Source organism: Argopecten irradians, chromosome 11 (assembly GCF_041381155.1).
Source record: "Argopecten irradians isolate NY chromosome 11, Ai_NY, whole genome shotgun sequence".
Lineage (NCBI taxonomy): Eukaryota > Metazoa > Mollusca > Bivalvia > Pectinida > Pectinidae > Argopecten > Argopecten irradians.
In genome coordinates, this window is record NC_091144.1 from 30,177,908 (window position 1) to 30,204,412 (window position 26,505).

The following is a 26,505-nucleotide window of genomic DNA, read 5'->3' on the forward strand; positions in this document are numbered from 1 at the left end:
AAATTAATACCAAACCATCACTATTTATTTTAGACTTTATTGGAAGAAAGCAGTCTGAGAAATCACAGCATTTTATGCAATGCTGCTTTTCAATATATCTATATTTTAACATATTTTACAATCCAACACCATTGAGTATCTATATGACAGTCGGTTTGGAGTGTTAGATCCTACACTCATTGATGCACAAAAATAATGTCTAAATATCTTACACTAAGAATTTCCTATATTCAGACAAAGTGGATGATCTCTTGCCAGGTTTTCTTTGCTATACACCAATTTTAATAATTAATAACATAAGCAGTACTATTAAGAGTATTAACATCATACAAATTTATCTCTCTTACACTAAGAATTTCCTTAATTAGACAATGTTGATGATCTCTTGCCAGGTTTTCTTTGCTGTACACTAATTTTGATAATGAATGACATAAGCAGTATTATTAACACCACACAAATTTATACCCAAACAAACCGATAAAGTCTATTAACTTAATTATGTAATCTGGATGCATTTTAAACAATAGCATATGAAATATGCAATCAGTAAACGCTTTTCTTAACCTATTGCAAAATGTACAAAAAGTGGTTATAAGTTTGCTTGTTTCAAAAGGAATGCAATCATTAATACCTCTACTAAAATATTGAATTTAAATGCAATGACATATCAAATATAACATAATAAATGAAAACTTTCCTTAAACCTTTTCTGGAATGTATAGAAAGTGTTTATACGTTTGCTTGTTTCAAAAGGAATGTGATCGTTAAAACTAAAATATGATAAGTTGAACATGACGGGCATATATAATATGACATACCTGATATTTGTAATTTGTTCTTATATGACATACTGATGCCATATATATGATTGTGTAGTATAAAAAATATCGGAGATATTAACCCTGGTATGGCCATCTTTACCCTTCAAAAATTAAAATGTAAATCAGTGATGATGAAAAACGAACAACTTACTCCTTAACATAAAAAGTGTGCCTTAAACTATTTGGAATGCATCTAAATTCTACGATTGAAATTTAAAAAAAAAATAAAATTACTGTATTCGACCCAATAAGTGTTTGTTGAAAAAATGAAGAGTGCCTAATAGTACCAAATATGTGTTAAATCTTTTACAAAATGATATTGCATAAAGTAAACTATTCATCAGTTTGCAAAGGAAATCAAATAGAGCTACGTAAAGGTACATGGTTTTAATACTTTTTTCTGTATTATGTCGAGATAAGTGAGATGGAGGCCTCAAAATGGGGGAGAGGTGCTTATAGGGATGAGGGGGCTTACTGGAATGAATACAGCAGGCATTGAAATATATGTACTCTATATGTAATTAATGTGCATGTATACATTTCAAATAACCAATATATAATGATTAAGGACATGTTACCATGGTTATCAGTATGTCAGAGGTCAAACCTTTAATATGACTAGAGTTCTTTAAATATATAATCTTGTATATAAGATTTTCACTGTGTATTTACATCACAGTCTATGACAAAATCTTTGATGATAGTTTGAGATGATGGAATTGTTACACACAGGAAGCAATGACATTCTATTGCAGTTATATAGAAAAAATAAAAAAAAGAACTAAAGTAAAGCAGTATGATAATGCTGTTTATATTCAAGCACTAAAATGAAGAGCTTATATACATAACTTTGCAGTTAAAATGGTGTAAAAAAATTAATTAGAGATTCCAAAAAGGAAATTAGTTGGTAGAAAAGTTCTTCATTCAAAAGTGTTTGAAATCTCAGAAATTTAACATATTTGACCACTTGATTCTATAAAGCAATTAAAAATAATAATGCACATGATTCTGTGGGTTCATCAACTGTCGTAAACTAGTATACAAACATGCCATTTATTACTTAACAAAACAGTAGCCATTTTGATTCATTTGAAATTTTTGTGACTTGTAGCAGATTTCAAACAAAAAAAATAAGTTTATTTTAAGGTACATTTATAAAAGTGTAATTGCATGTATATAATAACTCCATAACAACTGAATTTGGAATGTTTTCAGTGATACAGTTCAAAATACTCATGGACATCTGTATATCGTATAACAACTTACACTAAAGGGAGGTAATCTAACAGTATAATGGTGTAGTACACTAAGGGGGGATAATTCAATAGCATATCATACAGTTGTAATATTGGAAAAAAAACTTACACGAAGGGGAGGTTATTCAACAGTATGTCATGCCATTGCAGTATAGGAAATTTACATTAAAGGGGAGATAATTTAACAGTATACCATACTGTTGTAGAATTGTATTGAAACACCTTCAAGAGGAGGAAATCCAACAGTATTCCCAGTATACAATGCTGTTGAAGTATAGCAGAAAATGTCTTGGAATATGATTTTACGAACCGCATGTAAAAAGTGAAAACCACAACACTATGAATAAGATCTATATATAAAAACCACACCTGGTGGTGCTGTACATAAAATAATGTTAGGTAGACGTTTTCCAGTGAAAGAATGTATAAGTTAGGAATGTTACATTTTAAACAAAGTCACCATTCAAACATAAAATTCTAAAAAAAAAAAAAAAAAATAACCTAAAATATAATAAACGGAATGAATATTTTGAAAATATGGAATACATAACAGTTCATACATAAAATCATAACAATGCCTTCAAGTCTTGAGCACAACCAATCTATGATAATAATCAGCAGGATTCGAACAGTCATATGTTGCTCTTCAGGGTAACCTACAGTTCACACATCAGAATTGCCATGTAATTATTTACATGAAGGCATACATATTTCCATTGTATGAGGTTATTTTTTTCTGTATGAATTTCCATGATTTACATGTACGTTACATTGTATAAAATCTTAAATCTTAATCTATGACCAAAGTTGATAGTAGTTTTATATATAAATGCGTTTCCAACATTTACCCATATGTACAATAAATTGTATCATTCAAAATTCAAAATACATGAATTTAAACAATTGATAGAGAACCTTAAACCTAATGCAATATAAAGCTGCAGTGCTATATCCTGTCACCTTGTTTTAAACCAGAAATATATATATATGAACATAGTTAAATACATGTATATGCTAATATAAATATTTTAACTACTAATGTATCTAAATAATCTTTTCTAGCAAACCGTAGGGTTACAGTCTTCAACAGAAAAAGTATCAGTAACATGTAATTGTCTTCCTATACATGACGTATATATATATATATATATATATATTTACTTTAAATCTGAACACCTCATTCAAAATAACTCTTAACAGATATCAAACAAAGAAGCAATAAAAGTTATCTTTCTAAATTAAAAAAATTAAAATCTTGAAAAAAGTGGAATGTCATTTTGAACAGTGCCGTATATATAAGTAAATACTGTCATTGATTGTGACCTAATGTTTTTCTAAAAATTGTTAAAATCAGCTCTGCTTCCCGATTTCCAATTTTCTAATGATTTCTGATGCCGTGAAGATACACGAGTCTATGATTCCAGCTACTGTGAATGTTCCTCCTATGATAGCACAAATCTGTAAAATCAAAACAATATAAATCATAGCCAGCAAATCTTACTGATGTAAAATCAAAATGGGACTAAATAGTATAAATCATAGCCAGCAAATCTTACTGATGTAAAGTCAAAACAGGACTAAATAGTATAAATCATAGCCAGCAAATCTTACTGATGTAAAATCAAAACAGGACTAAATAGTATAAATCATAGCCAGCAAATCTTACTGATGTAAAATCAAAACAGGACTAAATAGTATAAATCATAGCCAGCAAATCTTACTGATGTAAAATCAAAATGGGACTAAATAGTATAAATCATAGCCAGCAAATCTTACTGATGTAAAATGACTAATAGTAAAAATAGCCAGAAATCTTAAAATGGGACTAAATAGTATAAATCATAGCCAGCAAATCTTACTGATGTAAAAATCAAAATGGGACTGAATAGTATAAATGATAGCCAGAAAATTGTACTGATGTAAAATCAAAACGGGACTAAATAGTATAAATCATAGCAGCAAATCTTACTGATGTAAACAAAAGACAATAGTATAAATCATAGCCAGCAAATCTTACTGATGTAAAATCAAAACAGGACTAAATAGTATAAATCATAGCCAGCAAATCTTACTGATGTAAATCAAAACAGGACTAAATAGTATAAATCATAGCCAGAATCTTACTGATGTAAAATCAAAACAGGACTAAATAGTATAAATCATAGCCAGCAAATCTTACTGATGTAAAATCAAAATGGGACTAAATAGTAAAATATAGCAGAAATCTTATGATGTAAAATCAAAACAAGCTAAATAGAAAATCTACCAGAAATCTAGATGTAAAAAAAACAGGACTAAAAGTAAAATCATAGCTGACTGTAAAATCAAAACAGGACTAAATAGTATAAATCATAGCCAGCAAATCTTACTGATGTAAAATCAAAACAGGACTAAATAGTATAAATCATAGCCAGCAAATCTTACTGATGTAAAATCAAAACAGGACTAAATAGTATAAATATTAGCCAGCAAATCTTACTGATGTAAAATCAAAACAGGACTAAATAGTATAAATCATAGCCAGCAAATCTTACTGATGTAAAATCAAAACAGGACTAAATAGTATAAATCATAGCCAGTAAATCTTACTGATGTAAAGTTAAAAACAGGACTAAATAGTATATAAATCATAGCCAGCAAATCTTACTGATGTAAAATCAAAACAGGACTAAATAGTATAAATCATAGCCAGTAAATCTTACTGATGTAAAATCAAAACAGGACTAAATAGTATAAATCATAGCCAGCAAATCTTACTGATGTAAAGTAAAAACAAAAAGGGAATCTACTGAAATAGACTAAATAGTATAATCATAGCCAGCAAATCTTACTGATGTAAAGTTAAAAACGAAAGGACTAAATAGTATATAAATCATAGCCAGTAAATCTTACTGATGTAAAACAGGACTAAATAGTATAAATCATAGCCAAAATCTTAGGACTAAACAGTATAATTCATAGCCAGCAAATCACACTGATGTAAAAATCAAAATGGGACTAAATAGTATTTAAAATCATAGCCAGCAAATCTTACTGATGTAAAATCAAAATGGGACTGAATAGTATAAATGATAGCCAGAAAATTGTACTGATGTAAAGTTAAAACAGGACTAAACAGTATAAATCATAGCCAGCAAATCTTACTGATGTAAAATCAAAACAGGACTAAATAGTATAAATCATAGCCAGCAAATCTTACTGATGTAAAATCAAAACAGGACTAAATAGTATAAATCATAGCCAGCAAATTGTACTGATGTAAAATTCGAAATGCTTAAATCATCTACAGAATTTGATGACACCTTACATTTTACATGGCTTGATACTCAGTTTATCACTTGGCAATAAAGGAGTTTCAAAATAAAATGTCACAATCTTCGGAAAGTTGGACTTATCATTGGTACCTTGGTAAATTGTTCTTAACCTACATCCTCGTGGTATCCAGAAATCAACATATTGCACATTTTATTTGCCAAGTAATAAGAGACTGAACAGTTAGTTTTCCTGAGGTTTGGACCACATACTTGAATACAAGCATGTTGATGATCACTCCTTCTGGAGTATTGAGGATGTGACACAGAGAAAGTAAAATATCTGAAAGACAGCATTGTCCCTGTGTATCTCTAGACAAAGAATGACAGGAATCAAACCCTGCAGCCACAATCCACACCATCCCTCCTCAAAACTGCTCAACAGACTTTAACTTATGATTTTGCAAACATTAATAAGAAAGATGAATCCGGATCCACATAAAATATGTTAATTACAACATAAAGTTAATGTATACTTACCGTTGTAAGGAATGTGTAAAATGGTTTCCTTTTCTCGTTGTATCGTACAGTGATGGGGCTGAGGTCGTATCGGAACCAGATAGCTGGCATGACCCTCCCTCCATGTCCGTACTGTAACATATCCTGTTATAAAGGCAATGGAAAAGATGTTACAAAATATCAATTATCAGAGAATCAAACAAGAACAAACGATAGATACCTATCTATAAATATGAACGGGAGTTAAATGGGTGTCATAATATACCAGTTATCCCAGTATCAAACAAATTTTTTTTCTATCTATGCTTTTTGTTTGTTTGAGTTATACAGCCCATCAACAACTAATTAGGTCATTTAGGGCCAATCTACAGGTCCAATTATCTATATGCTCTCATTTTCCTCTTTCAAAGAGGAAGATACTAGATTGTAACTTTTGTAGGTTAAGATGCTATAAATATTAAGGGCAATAAGGGGAGATAAATAAGTCTATAAATAAATATAAGGGGAGATAAATAGGTCTATAAATATTAAGGGGGGATAAATAGGTTTCTAAATATATAAAGGGGAGGTAAATAGGTTTATAAATACTAAGGGGAGATAACTAGGTTCATAAATGTAAAGGGGAGATAAATAGGTTTATAAATATAAAGGGGAGGTAAATAGGTTTCACGATACACCAGTGTGCATAACAAAGCACGAAACAATAATGTTTATGGAGAAATATACATTGACTTTATTTTACAATAATTGAGAAATAAATTATTCAAACTTGTATAAACCATTCTTACTGGCCCAAATGATTGTGAGGAGCCTTATTATGGAAGAAATCCAGAGGATTACCACACAAACAATCTAATTAGAATTAAACTTTAATATGATGCTCTATAATACACTCCAATACATGTTGTAACAACACTCTTTCCGGGATCATTTTCAGCTCTTATTTGTACGTATTAAATTGAAACCTATACATTGAAAGTATTGTAATTTTCAAAATGTTTGTAACTTTTGTTGGTGAAAATCTCTTCTTGATTCATGAGCATGAAAAATATGGCACATAGAGGTGACTTACTCTGTGAGAGTATGTATACTGGTAGGGAAAATGGATGTTTCCTTTGATGTCCTCATAAACAGTGGGAACAATCTTCACTATATAGTCATGTGTGTGTATGGCTGGAAAAACAAAAGTGACAAATAAATATACACTGTACAGTAAAATAGCAAAGGGAGAGAAGAGATGATTTTACAACGCATACCGGTAGTTGTATTATGAGATGAAAAAAAATAACATACATGTAATGAGATACAATTAGATGTGTATAACAGAAATATTTTGATTTTACCCACTTCCATTGTCTAGAATAATAAATCATCTGAACAAGATGGCTCAATTGTGTACGGGTGTAGTTTTAATGCTGTTGCTATTTCAAAAGTTTAACCTTGACTTACCATTAGCTTGTAGTCTATCCACATTTTCTAGAGGATTGAATGAGCCTTTCACAACCTGTAAATATCAAAATGTAAATGAGAAATCAATTAATAATAATGTTATGATCATTGTATAAATGGTTGTGTAAATGATTTTCAAATAAGTAGTTCTATAATTACATGCACAACCCTTAACAGCTTCAGCAAAGAGAGTTGAAGAAATTAGTTTGTGTTTTATGCCTACATATAAGGAATCTCCATAGAAATTATACCTGGTAACAAAACAAATGACGGTTAATTACATACTGATATTATTCACTCTGCCAAAAAGACAAAACATGAAGTATCAAAGTGTTGTATGTAAGAAATACAGTATATGCTATAGATATGTCATTGATAAAAGAAATTTTTCTTTCATATTATCAAGAACATAATTTACCAATATTAATGAATCACTTTTAGTAGACACATATGAACTTACCTTATCTTCTTGTACATCCATGCCAAACCGAACCTTGTGAATGATGTGTGTCATATCTGGGTTTTGTGGTTGAACTTTAGATGAATGTGTGGATACATGGAAATTTCCTGGTATCTATTAACAGAAGTAAAGTAACAACGAATAATAAAATTAGTCTGGCCTCAGACTCTAAGTGGTTGGTTTAAATAAGGATTAACATGAATAGATTTTTTATGTTATGGAGATATAACACAAAAATCTTAGTGTACTCTAAATAAACCGCAAAGCAGTTTATGATGAGAGTACACTCAGATTTGTGTTATATCTCCATAACTATAAAAAATCTATTCAAATTAATCCTTATAATTCAATTTAGTAAAGATAATCTCTTCAATATTCAAAATTCATTTTGGGACTCTTTTGTCTATGAAATCATTACGTCGTAATCTCAGCTAATCAGAAGCAACGTTACAAACGGCGACGCCATTTTTTCCTTTATGGGCTGTTAAAGTAAATTTTTTTGAGCCAATGAAAATCCTCTTCACAAGCAAAATTGAATTATTACCCAGATAAACTGATACTAATACTGCAAAATCTCCTGTAGTAAGAAACTAATTACACAGGCAATGTCCGAGATAAAAGCATCAAGTTAAAATTTAGATAGACTTTTAATTTTCTGGAGAAAAGGTTTCTTCAAAAGGTAGAGGCATGTTGTGCCTACCTAACTTCAATGTACATTTAATTTCACCACAAAAAGTGCAAAGATTGCATGAGTATGCAAATCAGTTTAGGAGGATAACACAGTCAACCTATACAAATTGTCAAACTACTGATTTTTAGCAGGATGTTAAATCTCTCATTTAAGAAAATAGATGTGTTGAACCGATTATCACACAAGTAATTAATTGATATCAGATAATGAGATTAAGTCCAGATTATAAAAAATGAAGTTGAAACAAAATGTACCTTATTTACAAGAAAGTGACTCTCCATCCGACAGCCTTCAGAACTGTCCGTCGCCAGATCAAACTTTTGTGTATTGTCTTGGAAACCAACCTCATGTCTCCCCATATCATCCTGTATATCTAACCCAAGATCTGTGGAAAAATAACAAGTTAACAATCCTTATGTTATACATACTCTCCATATATTGTTCAAAAATTTCCACGGAATGTAGAACCAATGGTTACCAAACAGACCAGCTGATATCCAGGAGATCAGAGTTCAATTCCAGGTAGGGCCCTTGAAAGAGATTCATGAGTATCTTCCCTATTCTATCAAAATGCCTAGGTAGATCAAAATGCAAGGGGTTCTTGAGCTGCCAAATTAATCCCTGTTCCGTCTTGCATATTAAGGAGTTATCTGGCCTTACGGGTAGAACTTAATTGCGACGTGTCATGTATTGGCTAGGTCAACGTCATATCTGTTAGAGAAAACGACCCGAATTTCACTCACAAAATCATGAAGTCACTAGAAATAAGCTATTTCTGAGATATTTCTGTAATGTGCAAAGACGGAATGCCATGAATTATTTTGGTTTGACAAATTAACTTTTAGTCATAGCTCAAAAGACAATTTAAGCTAGGCTTCAATACTATTAATCTGTTCTCTATAGTCATAATGGTCTTCATATATGCTCCTGATAAGCTTTACTTCTACTTACATTCACATTTGAGGTTTGGGAGTGTGATGTTGAGAAAAACTGGAATCTTCTCAGAATGCTTTACAGGATCTTCAACTGTTAGCTCACTTACTCTGTAATGTATAAAATAGCAGCCATCAGAAACAACTTGTTTACATAGCAGCCATCAGAAACAAAAACCATTGACTATCAACTCATTTTAACAGTGCTACCAAACTGATGAGATGAGCCAAAAGGCTCAAGGTAATAAAAGAATTTACTTTAAAAGGGACTTGGAAAATGTGAAAATATGATGATGCAATTTTAAGCTATATCCACCAACAATGTATATCATGTACACATGGTTGGAGGTTTATCTTTTTAAAACATTTCTTTGGAGTTTGAATAGGTAAATCTAGTCAAAGTAAAGCAAATTAAATGTTATCAATTGTAAATGAGAAATATCAATTAATTGAATCAATGACATGGATCAAATTAGCAAATTATCACATTTACATTGGATTAATGGATTAAATCGTTGTAAAAGTACTTTATATTAATGAATTTAAATATTTCAAGCCTTTGAATCACTACTGTAAAACCACTTGATTTTTGTGTATACAATATTATTTCAAGTCTTGTTATTTTCTACATATTTCAGAATACTTGCATTTCCAATCAAGTGTGTTTACTGACTATTGTATATTTTATGTCACATTTTATATAGTAATTGGCGACATATTTGAATTCACGTTCCAGCTCTCTCACAAAAGTAAGCGAAAATTATTATCTCAGCTCGTGACAATAAAGTGGTTTATTGTAATCAGTACTTACGTGTCAACAGTTATAAACAGAGAAAGTTCCGACAGAAATAGAAAAATTATAAATAAAACACTAGAGATAGATATACAGGCTCCAGTTAAGGTTGGCTGTGTCAGGTCCTTAGGAACTTTACGGTAAATATCAAACCTGGAAGACAATAAAAAGAATGTCTTAAATACAGTAATTAATAAATAAAATAACAGATAGATCAAAATACACCAATTTGTACAGTTTGTCATAACAGTTTATGTGACAAATGCTCTGATATCTTTTTTTTTCAAAAGCTAAAATCACAATTTGCTATTAAACTTCCATTTTTTTTTTTTTTTTTTTTTCGTTGATTTTTTTTTTTTTTTTTTTTTCATATATTATGATTAGAAATGTATATATTCTAGCCTACATGGATATGTTTCTGGTCATATGAAAGAGACCTAGAACTTACTAATACATAATGATCCCGAATTTATTTTAAAATTGATCGGCTGCAACATATGTTTCGGTGCTTAATTTAATTAATAGACATGATACTGATCCTCGCAAAATCGTTCTTATGGACAAACAAATTAAAAAATAAAGGCATGCATGCTAGGCGATTGCATAAAATGAAAAAGTAGGCCTTTTACTGTGTTTAACAAATCAAAATCTCGTATCTCTTGACATTTAGCCAGTGGGTATGTAACACGTATGCAGTCAGAAACGAGACATACATGTAAACAACGTCTGATCCAAACGACAATTTTACTGCTCGTGCTACATGGTCTCGACTTTAGTCGGTAATTTATAAACTAACAAACCAAAAAGGGAATTTATTCTCAACAATACATACCTCCGAATGTCGAACTGCATCTTGTTTGTAAAATTTTACGCATCCAGCTGGAAAGAAGAAAATGTGCCAACCGGCAGATGTGAAACGGAAGTTACGTTATTTCTGTCTGGTGGATTTTGATTGGCTTTTATGAAAACGAAAGTAAGTTGTAAATTGTTTACAATTTTTGTCTAATTACAACAAATTATTTCATTCTTCTGTGGTATTTCAGTTATATTGATATGGACTTTAAGTTTTTAATGGGTTATTATTTTGCTTAATTCGAATGAGTATAATGCAGGAAACGCCTATGAAAATACCTGAGTAGGTTAATTTGATCAGATGACAACGAAATCGAAGGGAAGTAACTCGGAATATCAACAGGTGCGTGTTTCGGTTCTTTGCCAAAGTTATATCCGCTTAACATGGTGCGGTAGGAATTCTACATTTATGTTCACTTAATTTATTTTCAAAATATCCGACCTGTAATACTAAAAATTAATCTTGATCTCCAAAGTGGATAACTCATCGGATCAGCACGTCAAAGATCTGAGTATTATTCATTTCGAATTTGGAATTGAATTGAATTTTGAATATTGTTTTGTGAATTTCTGAACATGCATTCGGTTTTGAAAGGAAAATAAATGAAGAAAGGTCATAATTGAGTAATGCATTTATTAAATAAAAAGAATGGTTTAATATATTTGTCGCCTATGCTATTTATGATCATAGGTTGATTTTGGTAATGGACTTAGAGCATGTAAATTGCTTTCCTGAAGATTGTGATAAACGGATAATGGTGGAGATGTTGAAGATGAATACAGAAAAGCCCTTTATATAACATTATTTCGCATTTACCCGGAGTTGAAAACTTGATGTATGAAGTCATACATTATCGTTATCATTTGTTTTCAAATTAAAGATGCTCCACCGCTTACAAATGGTATTTTTTCACTATCAAAAACAGGAGCAAACGATTCAGTAGTATTTTTCTTCAGTTACAAAAGTTACTTACTTTATTTACACCAGTACCACATTTGAAAACTTTGCGCTTCTAATTTTACTTAAAGTTAAAAATATGAAAAATAATTAATTGCATCCCGTATATCATATATGGAATGAAGTAATGATTGCGCATGCACCAAAGGCGAAATGAATTATTTTATGTTATTTTTTGTGTTAATTGAGCATATATATACACGATTAAACGAATATTATTTATGCTCTGTCGGCGGTGGAGCATCTTTAACTTAATCATTTCTAGAAGAAATGAAAATCTTGGTATGATTTAGTATATTTCTAAAAGTTCCTGGGCTAATACATTGGTAAATAAATAAATTGGTAAATAAATAAATAAACAAAGCCAATACTTGATATACAGCCTGTTGATGATGGCGGGGTGTGTTAATTATACGTGTATTTTCTAATATGAATCCTAATTTATCTTGCCTCTGCTATCCGCCTTCGTGTTTGATTGTATATTATTGTGATATACATATATGCATCATCAATCTTGTTAAAATACAGATCGCCATTACATAACGTATGGTGATCTGACGGCCATGCCAGATAGTTCATGGTCATAACGTAGTGTATAATATGGTAATCTATATTTTAATCATATTGTTCACATCTCCATATCACTTTGATTTTTGTCGGAGTCTTCTAGTTGATTACATACAATGAATTTGTCGTTAAGTACGCAAACAGATTTCCCGAGAATTGCTTTTGGCAGGTCATTTATATACCAATGTACGATGAAGAGGATATGACCCAGAACACTACCTTGGTGAACTCCACTATCTATTTGTACTCAGTCAGAATTTATTTTATTTCCGCGTACCTCAACTTTCATGATATTTTAGACCCCTTGAGTTCCGAAGCTTACCGTCTCATTTCTTCCGAAGCGCCTCGGTTTTCTGCATGGCAGACATTTTGTCTGTTCGTGGAATCACCACTTCAAACCACGTGATTCCCGACAGTGTACGTGAAGGTGGAAAGCCTTAGACTCTAAATTTCTAAAGTTTTGTTTGGTTAGTCACAAAATGTTACCGATAATTTCTATTATAATTTTATTAAAACGATATGGGTTTTATAGGCCTCGGAATGATCGGAAGGGAACGACACAAGGTCATCATCCGAAGATGGTGATGACGTCGTCATCGATCTGGAGGATGAGGTAATTTAAGTTTTATTACATCTACCTGGTATTTTATTGGATTTTCTCAATACGTAAGAGATATCATTGCCGATATCAAACTGTAAATTGCATTTGATATATACATATGACATGTTTATAAACTGTTTTCAAGTGCTATATTGTATTTTTTCATTGATCATAATGTATTAATTTGTTTGTTAAGGTAGAAGACAAAGAATGACCTTCAGTGGTATGTATCTCTGCAAATAAAGTATTTTTTCTTAAGACAATTCTATTCTGGTCCAATTTTCAATCTTGTTGTAATTAGCATTAAACCTAAAACAAAAATAACAAAAATAATAATACAATTTTCTAAAGACGTATTTGAACACACAGTTTAGTAAGTTTTCTGGCGCTTGATCAAGCTAAATATGACATTTAAATAATGCTACCATCTACATATCATTACGGAAATCTTACACAATCAAGATATTATTAATATCCCCACCAAAGAATACTGCTGTTCTTAACAGTATAATTGCAGGTTGCAACCAACTCGGCAAATGACCTTGAGGAATCAAAGTCAAATACTTCGAGCAAAGTAAGTAGCTGAAACCATAGTCGGTTTTACCGACTTTTCCTGTTAATTAAATCCATAAAAGTAATAAGTTTAAGCATTTTAGTATATGAAATATGAGTTTTTGTCATCCGAGTTTCTCCGAATTCAGCACGACTTATCTTTATTTTGCAACCCCGTTGCATAACCATTTTTATGATCATTTTGAAATGCCCTGGTTGAACTGTCCTCTCGGGTTTAATATAAATCCATAAACCTTTTGAAACTTAAAACTATTAAATTAAAAAACATTTTCGTATTATTTTAGGACGGAGATGATATGCCCATCCTTGCCTCACCATGTTACAGGAATAAGCGAAAAGTAATACGTTTCATTCAACAAACAATCAATATTATGAACAAGCTCACTGACAAATGTCTACAGGGAAACGCAAAATCAGATTACGTACAGGTTTAATATTGTGATTTAAAATGATCTAATTACAGTTCATGTTTTCATTTCAACTCCTGTAACGTTATTTGTGTCCATTGATTGTTTATAATTTTGTCATTTCTTCTAGGTGGACACTACAGATGGGAGCAACGTTAACAGTGAACTGGAAGATCCAGCAATTATAGAGGTAACGATAAACGTAATTAAGAACCAACACTATCAATCTTTAAGTAAGTCAACTTGTGGACACACATTGTTTTTAATTAACAACTCTGTTAATACGATAATTTTTGTCACTCAGACCCAAAATTTACTTCGTATTATCCGAGTTCTTCGAGTTTTCCGAATTCGAAATATCCGAGTTAAAACAAATATAAAGAGGAAATTCGGCCAGGACCGTCAAAGTACTTCGTATTAAGCCGGGTTGTCGAATTATCCGAGTTCGTATCAACCAAGTTCCACTGTTTCACTTAAAAAAAACTTTTACTGTTTTCTACTGGTTATGTGCATTGTACATTGTTTACTATTGAAGGTGACGGACAAAACTTTAAAATCGATGAGATGGCATCATTTGACAAGGTATTTCGTTTGTTTAATCTACTGTAACGTTGACTAATTTATTTTGAATTACCACAAACACTACAGAAATACAGTTTTACAACAACATGTTCCAGTTAATTGTGATAACGTACATTGAATAAAAAAATGTCATATGAACCTTAAATAATTTATAGAATGAATATGAAAGAAAATCACAAATTGTATTGCTAAACACTATATCTCACCTTACATGTTTTTCTCACACAAACCGCTTATTTATTTCAATAACTATGGTTTGCATTGTTTGCCGTTGATAAGAAAGAAAAGAGAGCGGCAGGCGGTGAGTTATCATTGATTTGTTTTGTAATTGCTTGTAATGTCTGTATTGTTTAAAAAATGCCATTGTGACAAAAATTATACATAGAGTAAATGAGACGTTTTCATAACTTGAACAATGACAAAGTTGAAAATAATGTCATATGTTTAAAAATTTTAACAAATTTTCTGTCATGAAAATATGACAGTTGAAGATGATGTCATATGTTTTAAAATTTCAATAAATTTTATTTCATAAAAATATGAAAATGGACTATTTTACTTTGGTTTGTGCAGATGGCAGAGAGTATAGAGATATAACTACGCGGGGAAGAAACAAAGCAAATCTGTGTCGTTTACCCAACTTACGGGGGGGGGGGGGGCATTTGAAAGAGAATTTGGGCTCGAGGATTCCTTGAAGGTACTGACAAAATGCAATCAATTCAATGTTTCAATATCCATCTATATTCTGCATCTTAGTTATACTGATTATTTTTTAAATATATCGAATTATCCGGCTTTCCTATGAAAACTATAGATGTTATTTGATTTCTAATGAAAATTCATGTTAACAACACACGTGTATCAGAATTCCTAAGCATTTTGTGTCAATTTTTTATCAAAATCAAAATCAGAAGAAAAATATTATGTCACAGTGTTTTATCAGGGATGTTGTCAAAAGAAACGTTGTTAAAGTTAATTCATTTAAACAATCCATCTCTATAAATATATCGCCATGGATAGATTTCTAGTGTAAGTACTCCTAATTATGACATTTATAACTCGTTATTATAAGCAAACAAAAACAATAAACAATAAGTAAATTTCTCGTAATTACGAAAACAAATAAGTTTTTGTTATTCTACATATACAACAGCCGGTATTTGGCTTTCGTATTTTTGTTTAATTACAATAAACAATCTTATAATACACCAAAGAAATAACTTCGTTATATATAAAGTTCGTTGTACTCATGTTGCAAACATATAGGAATTTGACAGGGAATAAAAAACATGATCGTCATAAACGTGATTTAAAAGATAATTTTGTTATATTTTACAGAGTATTTACACGTGGCTTTGTTGCGAAATTGAGGCTGATGTGTTGCCACCCAAATTTCGGCTGGAATGTAGAAAGCCAGATACTTGTAATGATGACGGCTGTCAACACAGCTATCCGTTGACATCAGAATCAGTATTGAGAAGTAGGATAGCAAGCCTACCAGAGACTGTGTACATCGTGGAAGAGGTACAGTAAATACTGTTATTGTGAGTTAAAAAAATACCAACTGTTCATTGATACCAACTTCGCTAGCCAAGGGTATTAGTCCGCTTCTCTTTCTAGTAGGAAGAGAATCGGACTTAATTAATACCCATTGGCTAGCGAAGTTGCATTGATACCAGAGTAGTATTTCACAAAGATGAAATTTTAAAAAAGGTCCAATCATATTGTAACAGATTCGCGATTGCACATATATTCCTTAAATATACTTTGTTGAACACATGTTTGTTAGTGATATACATTGTAAAGATTTTCTTTTTCTTTTACAGGACTAATCTGGCAACTATACGATGACATTGTATGATGATGTGCTTTTCATCTAGACAGGTTTTCCAGAAAAATGTAAAACGTGTGATATGCCAGTTCTACCTGTATACTTTTTTGATTCAATGTCTATATTAATTCTTTGATATTGTTATATTACATTTAAACGTGTTAATATACAGGATTGTTATTTACTTAAAGTCTAACTTTAAAGGTGAAAAAGAGACAAGGTCAATATTGACCGATTATAAAATAATAGCTAAATATATAGACGTGTTATTGAGTTTGTTCCTACTACATCTTCAAAGCAAACCAAAGTTTACTTCGTCCAAATATAAGGGTCTAGTTTAGATACAGTTCTGGGTATACGGGTATATGAGGAGCAAGTAGGATAGTTCGGGTTGGTAGTTTTCTGAATTGGAAGTTTTTAGCGAGGCGGATAGTTGAGAGTTGGAGAGTTTAGAGTTTGAAGAGGAGTTACTGTTTTAGGACTTAAGTATACAGCCATATTTGATGTGGATTGTGACTAATGTTTATATATTAAAAATAAACTTGTACATAAAACTTCTGCGAATTGTTGTATTACCTGCCCCCGGAACGCTACAATACTATATTCAGTTACATGTAGGGTATAAAAAGCACTCAACAGTTGGTTAAAGTTTGTCGATTGTTCACAATGCAACCAAAGAAAGTTAGTGCTAAAACATCAAGTATCAGCATGCATGTGAAGAGACTGTAGTATTTTCCTTAAGATTTGAAATAAGAGTCATACAATGTACACTAAAGCCAGAAACTGCATATAATTGCGTCACTATTGTACACCCTGCTATCATTGTTGTGAAAATTAAAATGTCCTATATACGTAGTGTCCCAAGCGAAATACTGGTCGTGTGTCATCCTCGATTACCAGGGGTTACGATCACTTACGATCTGTATACCTGTGGTACATGTCAAAGCAAAACTGAATGCATCCCAGGAGATAAAAAACAGGACCAATCACAGACCTACAAAGACTTCATTTGAAGATTTGTAAAGAGATTCGCTCATTTTAAAATTTATACTATGTGCCATTATTCGATTAATTTGATGTACATCCGATGTCGTAAATAGAGTGTTCGGTTTTGCTACGATATGCTTTAAGTGTATAGTGATCGTAAGTGATCATGGCCCATGGAAATCGAGGATGGCCGTGTGTTGTCTAGTCTGAAAGACAGCAAATACGGTACCGTTATCCAAAGCAGTGATTTTTTAAGGTACATTCGGGACCGAATAAAGGCCCCTTCCCCTGGAGAAATTTTGCCATATTTTCCCGATTTCATGTAAATATTTTCCCAAATAAAGAAAAACCCAAAATATATATATTTTAAGAAAAATACTATGTAAATTTTTCCCAAGTGAAAAGTTACAGGCCCCTGAAATTATTGTGTAAGAAAAATCTAATATAGACGTTTACTGTTAAACTATATATTATGGGACATTAATGATTGTGATACTACTGTAGCGGGTTTGGACCGGGTCGATCATCGGTGATCAGGTAGCTCAGCGGTAGAGCATTCGGCTAGTGTTCGGAAGTCCCGAGTTCGAATCCCGGTTTGGCCGCTACATTTTCTCCTCTCCTGACGCCTAACTAAAATACCCATAGTGGTGGTTTAAGGGTCTCGTATATCTTCGAGGGCGAAGACTTTGAAAAAAGGAGGTAGCAGTGTAGCGGTATTGGACTGAGTCGATCGTCGATCATCTGTAACCAAGTTCGAATACCGGTCTGGCCGCTAAATTTTCTACTCTCGTGTTACACTACGGTATCCTTATTTCTGATGTTTTACAAATATGCCCGAATATAGATTGGCGTGAGCAAGATACTAATTTAGTACCGTTTTTAAAATATGACATCTTCAAACGTTTTCATACTCGACATTTCTAAACACTACTTCGTAATTGCAAGCAATGAAAAGAACATTTTATCAGTCAATCGGCTTATCAAATGACAGGGTCATATTATAGGTCACGTCTATTTACACATGTAATATATGTAAATATACTTAACCTATCTTTTCCTTATCTCATTATAATGAACGAGACCCTGCGATCTAATGCTATACTCTTTATTAAAGTCGGTTTGCTTGACAACTTATGCATTCTGATCTACCCACAGGCGTTTGGCTCTATGGACATTTTACTCTCTTTATGTATGTAAAACTGTGTCGACACAGTATTATATAAAGAGAGAGAAAGGAGAAAATGGGGATAGAGCAAAACGCCTGTGATCTACCAAAGCTATACTTCCTCTCGTTGCACTTGGTACGGACCGGGGAAAACTAAGGGAAAATAACTCCGGTAGATCAGAATGCCCCTTATGTCACTGCATGATTTACGTCAGTTAAAACGATGGACGTGGACTGACAACGAAAAATTATATCGTAAGGAAAACAATCAAAGACAAATTTTGTTACAGATGTATATTAAGCCCATTCGTTTTCAAACGTCTATGACATTGCCAAGCATTTCTTAATTCCGTTGGGTTGTAGCCATGAGCTGTAAGCGTTGTCCAGAACTGTGTGTCCCAGTAATCCACTTTCCCTGTGTAAAACAACCTGTTATTAATTGGAGCCACGCCAAGTTTATTGGCAACGATGGCTAAGAAAACATCGTCAAATTTAATATGTTTCGTAAACTGGCTTGCTATTACAAAATCGGTGATGAATTTCATTGACATCACAATACTTCCGGCACTTACGAATGGCGGGTAAATGTTGTATGGGTAATCAGTTGGACTTACATACCACTTACTACCTTTCCATCTGAACGGATATGACCTTGGATTGACCCAGCCCATATACAGAGTTTCATTTCCGGTTCCGGTCAATTCAAGTTGCTGAATTAACAAGTCTGTTGCCACATAATAATCGTCATCGACTAACATGACGTAATCACACTCTTTGCTCGAACTTGCCCATATCAAAGCACCACGTGTTTTCCACGTGTTCATATAATAACTATCATAATAATCAAGTTGTAGTATGTCTCCATAAGTCTGTGTTTCCTGTTCGATATTTACATCATCCGTCCTTGATTTCCCCAACACAAAAACTCGTTTAAATCCCGATATGAGATCCTCGTTTCCCCATGTTTCCCGAATAGCTTGTCGTTTCTCCCTGTTTCTAGGGGCAGATTTGATAAGGATTAACAATTTTGTACTGTTTAAACACGTCACTTCCGGTTTTGTTGTAAATGAATATGGATATTCGTTAATTTTCCTTGCTGAAGCATATTGTAATCCTTTTCTATAATATTTCACTAACTTCACCATGTCGATATCGAGCGGATATGACGTGTATCTGGTATCGTTGTAGAATGGTATTTGTACGTGGTTATCAAGTTCAATACTTGTTTGCACTTCCGAAAGCCATCTTGGGTTTTCTAATGAATATAATGTTGAATTGTTCCGTTCCTTAGCGGCGATACACTCAGTTGATGGATGACTTGAATTTATATTCATGTAAAATAATGTTAATACAACAACAGACAGAAAAGAAACGAGAGAGAATGAAGTCAGAATTAACTTCACAAAGCTCATCTTTTCTGGTCACATGGCCGAAATCCAACTAAGCAGTAATGGGCATATCCACGTGAATAGGTATGGTCAAGGTTGTCTGAGATACAGATAGTGTGTAAGTTGTAGTTAGCGTTTATCTCGCTGATAAGGCATGAAGACGAATTAATGTTCTCACAGATTAGGTCTCCGTTACGCTGCGCGCACACGTATGTTATCGTGGGTTATATATAAACTTTAACTTTAGGGTTGAGCATTATATACACATGACAGAAAACCTTCAGCTGACACTTCCTCATCATGTCTACGCTAACCAAGCTTTTTATTTATACCTTCCCCATGCATGTAGATCTGTATTATGTAATGTCCATTTTGCTTTACACAGAGCACAGACGCTTGCGTCATGCAAATCATGCATATAAGATATAACGACTTCGGCATCCCCATCGTCATTCTCGATACTCAAGGGGTTCCGATCACTTACGATCTCTACACCCCTGGACTATCTCATAGTAAAACTGGAGCCAACAGAATAGAACAGTTAATTTAGTCATACGATGTACATCAAAAGAGCCCTATGACGGTACACTGTGGTTGACTGTGTGGCTTTGATGTTTGGCGTCGCTCTCTCTGTAGTCTTCAAAGGAAATCTTTGCCTGCCTGTGATTGGTCAAATGTTTTCCGCTGAGCTGCCTTCAATTTCACTATGAGATAGTCCAGGGGTGTAGAGATCGTAAGTGAACGGAACCCCTGGAATATCGAGGATGCCCCCATCGTGCACTTCTTACAAACTATACACGACTTTATTCAGGGAAAACTTATCTTTTAACTCCCGCATCTCCCATTACTAACCATTTTATCTACACGAAACACAGGTCTTTGGCTCTATATCAACGGGTACCCCTATACCTAAACATAAACTATACAGGTATACAGTATGCTTCTAAATAGCGATTTTTAAGATGCAAATACCTTTATACATGTCATTTGGCTGTATAATATTGCCATCAAGTTATTCTATGTGAATTTTTGTCGATATCAATCATTACATATGATACCAGAAATATGTATTATGTATGTATGTATGTTTCTGAACATATCCATGATGTAATTTATGTGACTAACAAACAACTATTCATATATAGAGCCAAGTGCCTATGCTGACAGGTTGGTAGCAACAGGACCTGGCGAGATTTTTTAACCACCAGTATACATATATATTATAAGACTCTTTCATATGTGGATATGAAGGATAGGGATATTCTACCGGAGGGTTTTGCAACATTTTGTGATCCCGAGGGTAGAATATCCCTATCCTTCATATCCACTTATGAAAGAGTATTTTTCTTTCATACCTCGACGTTTTTAATTTATAGCAATTTTACAACTATATTATCCCGCCATTTTGAAATAAATTCGAAGAAATCCACGGCGGACAGACAATTTTTCATGCATCCGAAAAAAGATGATATTTTCAACAAAAACTCCTTTGTTTGCATCTTTTATAGTAAAATCAGTCAGGTTTGTGAAAAAAAAATGTAATAGAAAATTACCGAGAAAATGGAAATTTTGTTGACACCGTGACGTCACGAGGCTTTATTGCATGGGTAGCCATGCAATACAGCCTCAGACGGCATGAGCGTATTGCCCTAGACTAGCCAGTATTACACCCGTAGGTATGAAAGAAATTATAATACATGTATAATATATATGTAAACTGTTGGTTCAAATTTTTCGTGCCAGGTCCCTCCGTATAGATCACAGGGACCTGGCACGATTTTTTTATAACCAACGATATACATGTTATACTATAATTTATATATATATACTGTTGGTTAAACGTTTTCGTGCCGGGTCTCTGTGGTATAGATTAAGGTGGAGCTACACCGAAACCACTGATAAAGTCAAACAGGTGTCGATTGCATATACTGTGGTCATATAAACTTCATTACAGTGTAACTCCAAACCATCTGTACCATTTCTTCCAAATCAATTTTGGGGAATACTAGTACATGTAATTGGTTTGATTTTGTATATTCATCTGGTTGCTACAACACAGATTAATTTTACCGCAGATTTTGACCAGCCAATCAGAAACAATGTTACAAATGTTGACGTCATTTTTTACTTTCTTGGTAATTAAGCCGATTTTTAAGCCAAAGAATACAAGCTCTCTGATTGACTACTAGGAGCGAGTGGACCAATCAGATAGCTTATAACAAATCGGAGACGACAGACACATAAAGGCCGAGATCGGTGATCATCTGTTCTGCATGACAATAAATGGAGCGTGGGGATCGCTAAGGGATACTTATGTGCAATTTTTATAAGTAAGTGAGTTTGTATTGAGGATCTGCACTTCAGGGATGCATTCGTTGAATAGATGGCGATTTTAGTCGGTCTGTGCTCATTAGGGAATCGTGACCTGGGGATGTAGCGTGTACTTTTCCGATTTTTACACGAATCCTCGTAATTCAACTTTCGATATGAAATAAACTTCGCCCATATTCCCATCATATCGTATGCCATAGTGACCAGTAAGGCATTGTCTTCAATGTAAGCTAAAAAATATTCAGATCGGTTGATTTTTGTGGTGTTCAGAGCATTTTAAAATTAATTACCCCATTTTCTGGAAATGGGATACAGACTAAGTAAACAACCTTTCAGTATTTTTAGTTTTTTTTTTTTTTTTTGCGCGCGCGCCGTAAACCTGTGTTTACACTCAACGAATTTTCAAGAAATCATTTTGAGATAAATCCGTTTCCATTTGAATTCAAACTACGTTAATCATCACTTTTTAACAACAGCTAAATAATATCCTATCATAAACCGTTTTATGTTTAATGTTTCAAGCAATTTATGTCATTAACGAAAATAAAAAACGTGTTTAAATTCCTGTTGTGTTACACACTAAAAAGATTTCCGGATATTTTTCGCCAACACCATATCACGGACCATTGATTTAGTTTGAACACATTTGTACATGTCAGATTCGGTAGATTGTCTCTTTTTTGTCTCTCTCAAACCACAGGCGAATGCGCAATCCACATACTGATATTTGAACAAAATATAAAAAAAGATTTCTTTGGTGGAATTATGCTCAACTTGGAAACAATATTTCATGTCATAGACGTCATGCACACTTATTTGAATTGGACTTAAATTGAAAATGATAATTCATAATAATATTTTCAATATGGAACTACCTATTACGATTTCGTTAAGCTGACAAGCAGATAATGCGGCGTTTAAATCTTTGGCCAAATTACAATCAATATCGGGTACGTGTTTTTGAGTACAATAGCAAATATAGACACACGGGAAGGGGTGTATTTGTATACACGTGTATCCAGTTTGTTGTAAGTTTCAATAAAAAAACTTCTGCATGGCCGGATCGAGATTAGGGTGAAGAATCATTGACGGGAACTTTCACAACTGGATAAACAGTGTACGCATGGGATTTAGACTTCTATTACGATATCGGAACATCCTATATGTGGCGTCGTCAAAATGGATCCCAAAAGTGACGTAAAGTTAATCAACAGATTATAACCAAATATTCTTCTGCGATTTTACAAATTCTAAAGGAACATGATAGTGTCCGGTCGAGTGATTGTTGTCTTCGGACTACTTATGACATGTTTTTATATTCTAATATATATCTACGGCGTTAATAGACACACAAAAGATCCATCGGACCCAAGATGCATTGCGAAAGGAAGTGCAACTTTTGATGAATTAGATGCAATGGTAAATTTCTCCTTTGAATCATCACCAGATATATTTTATTCGAAAGAAAATAAAAAATGGCAAGAATTGTTGAGAAAGAGTCTGTATCAGTCTACCAAGGAACAATCCAATGTGTTCAATGATAGTTACCCTTTGAACGTGAACATGCGAGAACTTGTAAATGTATACAAGGGTAGTGGGTATGTTGCTCCCCTTAAGGTGAACGAATATCCGTTCCGTTTCATACGAAGCCCCACAAAAGTGTGCGAAAAAGGTCAAAAAGTGTTTCTTTTATTCCTCATTAAATCTGCCCTGCGCCATTTTGATAGACGGCAGGTGATTCGTCAGACATGGGCCAATCCAGAAGTCTGTAAGAAATTCGGAATACGAAGATTGTTTCTGACCGGAATAATGCGTGGACAGAATCGTTACCATGAGTTCCTGCGAAATGAAATAGTATATTATGAAGATACTCTCCAAATAGACTTCTTTGATATGTATTACAATAACACATGGAAAACACGTGGCGGGATTCAATGGGCGGCCAACGAATGTCGACAAGCTGAATACGTCATGGTCATTGATGACGATTTCTACGTCGCGACAGATCTTCTCGTCCAACTCTTACGTACCTCTGGGCGCTCCAGGGATTTCTACATGGGCTGGATCAACAGGAACCCAGTTCCCGTGCGGAACATGCGCAATAAGTGGTTTATTTCTAAACGAGATTTCCCTTATCCTGCTTATCCCGACTTCATAAGTGCCGGTGCTATTGTGATGTCCATGGATTTTGTTGTAGATGTTCATATCGCTAGTCAGTATACAAAACACTTCACGTTTGACGATGTTTTTGTCGGTATCGTGGCTTATAAGCTCAAAGTTAGACCAATCAACTGTAACCTGTTTTCCATGTTCAAAGTTTGGTTCACGGCCGACCGGTTCTGGAAGACAATTGTGTCACATGAGTACACGGCAAAGGAACTGTTACAAGCGTGGAAGTGTCATATTCTCATTGGAAATCTAGGCTTAGACGGTAGCATTGATATGTCTTAACAGGATCTTCGTTCTTTCTTGACATTATTATGTTGGTTTCACTATCATAAAATTATCATTCCATATCAGTAAGCAAAGGTTCTAAATGAGTAAATATGAAACAATAGCTGCTAGCAGAAACAATGACTTCTTCCCTTTAAATGTCCCCATTTTCAGGGTCATGGCATATTGTCAATACTACCAATATAGGTATTCGCGTTTTGGTAATCTTATTGTAAGTCATCAATGTTATTTCCTTCCAACTTCTCCGATCAACCAAGACTAATAACACTTGACGAAGTCATTCATGTGATTATTAATGTAACATAATACAACGCGTCCCGAAACAATAGCATGATTCTTATATTTCTTCTGTCCATTTTCTTTTCCCTTCTTCTTGACTTTGTCAGTGTCGATTGAACGCTGTTTCCAGTATGATTTTCTTTTCACTAGTCTTTGCTAATGTTGCTTTATTCCTCCTTTCCCTTTTCATAGGAATGGTCATCTAGGACTCATCTCTGTCAGCTTGCGTTCCCACATCCTCGATACTCCAGGGGGTTTACTATTGTTTTTGTTGTTTTGTAACCCTTGGAGTATCGAGAATGGCGTTCCCTCATTCCCTGATTTTCTTATTGCCAGTACACTAGTTGTCCATTCCTCCCAGCCTCCGTAAACATGATTCTGTTTATCATAATCGACTTTTTTGCTGTCATTGTTTTGTCGAAGTGGTATAATTAAATGAAACTACCGTTTTCTTGTTTTATCACAAGTGTACGGTGGCTGATGTGTGCCAGTTTGGTGAAATAACGGCAGACTGTTGCAAATGAATCGAAAAAACGATGTGATATTTGTCGCCTTATTCACCTGGAAATTACTTGTCAAGTTCCCGACAGTGAGTCCGCCTATCGGCCAACAAAGGCTTCTCACACAATATGTTTTATATCGAGTTCTTGCAAAGTAGAAGACATGTGTAACTCATTCACTCCTGAAGTTTCAAAATGGACTGGTCCGGTCTTTGTTTTAGAAGTGGCTCAATGTGTCTTTTGGGGGTGAATGACTTAACATAATCAATATAAAGTTATCAGGAGAACATTTCAAAAACAAACATGGCATAATATATACTCGGTGCTAAATTGTAGTAGTTTATTTTGACAATGTGTATTTTGTTCCTAAGATGTTCGACGTAATGGAGAGACTTTTTACCTTTTATGTTCAACCGAGTCTGTGATAATTTTAGAATATATGTGAATCGGTATGTTTTTCATTTGTATGCACTTCAATTCGAAAATGTTCTTACAATATCATTCATACGGTTGGATTTTATTTCTGATATTCCCTGAAAATGGTGAATGAATGTCAATAAAGTTTTAGTAGATTTTTGGCATTTTGGAATACCACGGCTTCGTGCAAATTGTTGCCACTTAGCATTGAACGCAATCAGAGGAGGAACTCAAATTAATTATTAGAGAACGTCCCGAGTATACAAGACGTTCACAAGTTTATATTTTTTGTCATGTAAAAGGTCCGTTTTTTCACGATAAAATTAAATATATAAAAATATAGACATCGCTTTTTATTTTATCACTTGTTTATTATGATTGATTGAGAAGTATGCTGTAATGAACGTCCTAATAACAGGAGATTAAATCAATCAAATGCAA

At 33.4% G+C, this 26,505-nt stretch overlaps 3 protein-coding genes and 1 long non-coding RNA gene across 4 annotated transcripts; 2 read left to right on the plus strand and 2 right to left on the minus strand.

Moving 5' to 3' along the window:
* Positions 1–21: 21 nt before the first annotated feature.
* LOC138335268 (endoplasmic reticulum-Golgi intermediate compartment protein 1-like) lies at positions 22–11,114 on the minus strand. The gene is made up of 9 exons (XM_069284275.1): positions 11,005–11,114; positions 10,191–10,325; positions 9,399–9,490; positions 8,702–8,832; positions 7,757–7,870; positions 7,297–7,351; positions 6,920–7,020; positions 5,869–5,991; positions 22–3,535 (listed from the first exon to the last, which is right to left on the minus strand). Exons 1-9 carry the CDS (start codon positions 11,022–11,024, stop codon positions 3,428–3,430), a joined length of 879 nt encoding a protein of 292 aa, XP_069140376.1. The 5' UTR covers positions 11,025–11,114; the 3' UTR covers positions 22–3,427.
* Positions 11,012–16,817, plus strand: LOC138335270 (uncharacterized). The gene is made up of 8 exons (XR_011210255.1): positions 11,012–11,145; positions 13,082–13,162; positions 13,347–13,724; positions 14,008–14,061; positions 14,261–14,320; positions 14,666–15,013; positions 16,051–16,236; positions 16,539–16,817. It is a non-coding gene; the product is annotated as an uncharacterized lncRNA (long non-coding RNA).
* Positions 16,818–18,979: 2,162 nt separating this feature from the next.
* On the minus strand, positions 18,980–19,840 carry LOC138334548 (beta-1,3-galactosyltransferase brn-like). Its single transcript, XM_069283200.1, has one exon. The coding sequence runs from the start codon at positions 19,838–19,840 to the stop codon at positions 18,980–18,982; it is 861 nt and encodes a 286-aa protein (XP_069139301.1).
* A 3,456-nt stretch (positions 19,841–23,296) lies between these two features.
* On the plus strand, positions 23,297–26,364 carry LOC138335271 (beta-1,3-galactosyltransferase 5-like). Its single transcript, XM_069284280.1, has one exon. The coding sequence runs from the start codon at positions 23,675–23,677 to the stop codon at positions 24,863–24,865; it is 1,191 nt and encodes a 396-aa protein (XP_069140381.1). The 5' UTR covers positions 23,297–23,674; the 3' UTR covers positions 24,866–26,364.
* The last annotated feature ends 141 nt before the right edge of the window (positions 26,365–26,505 follow it).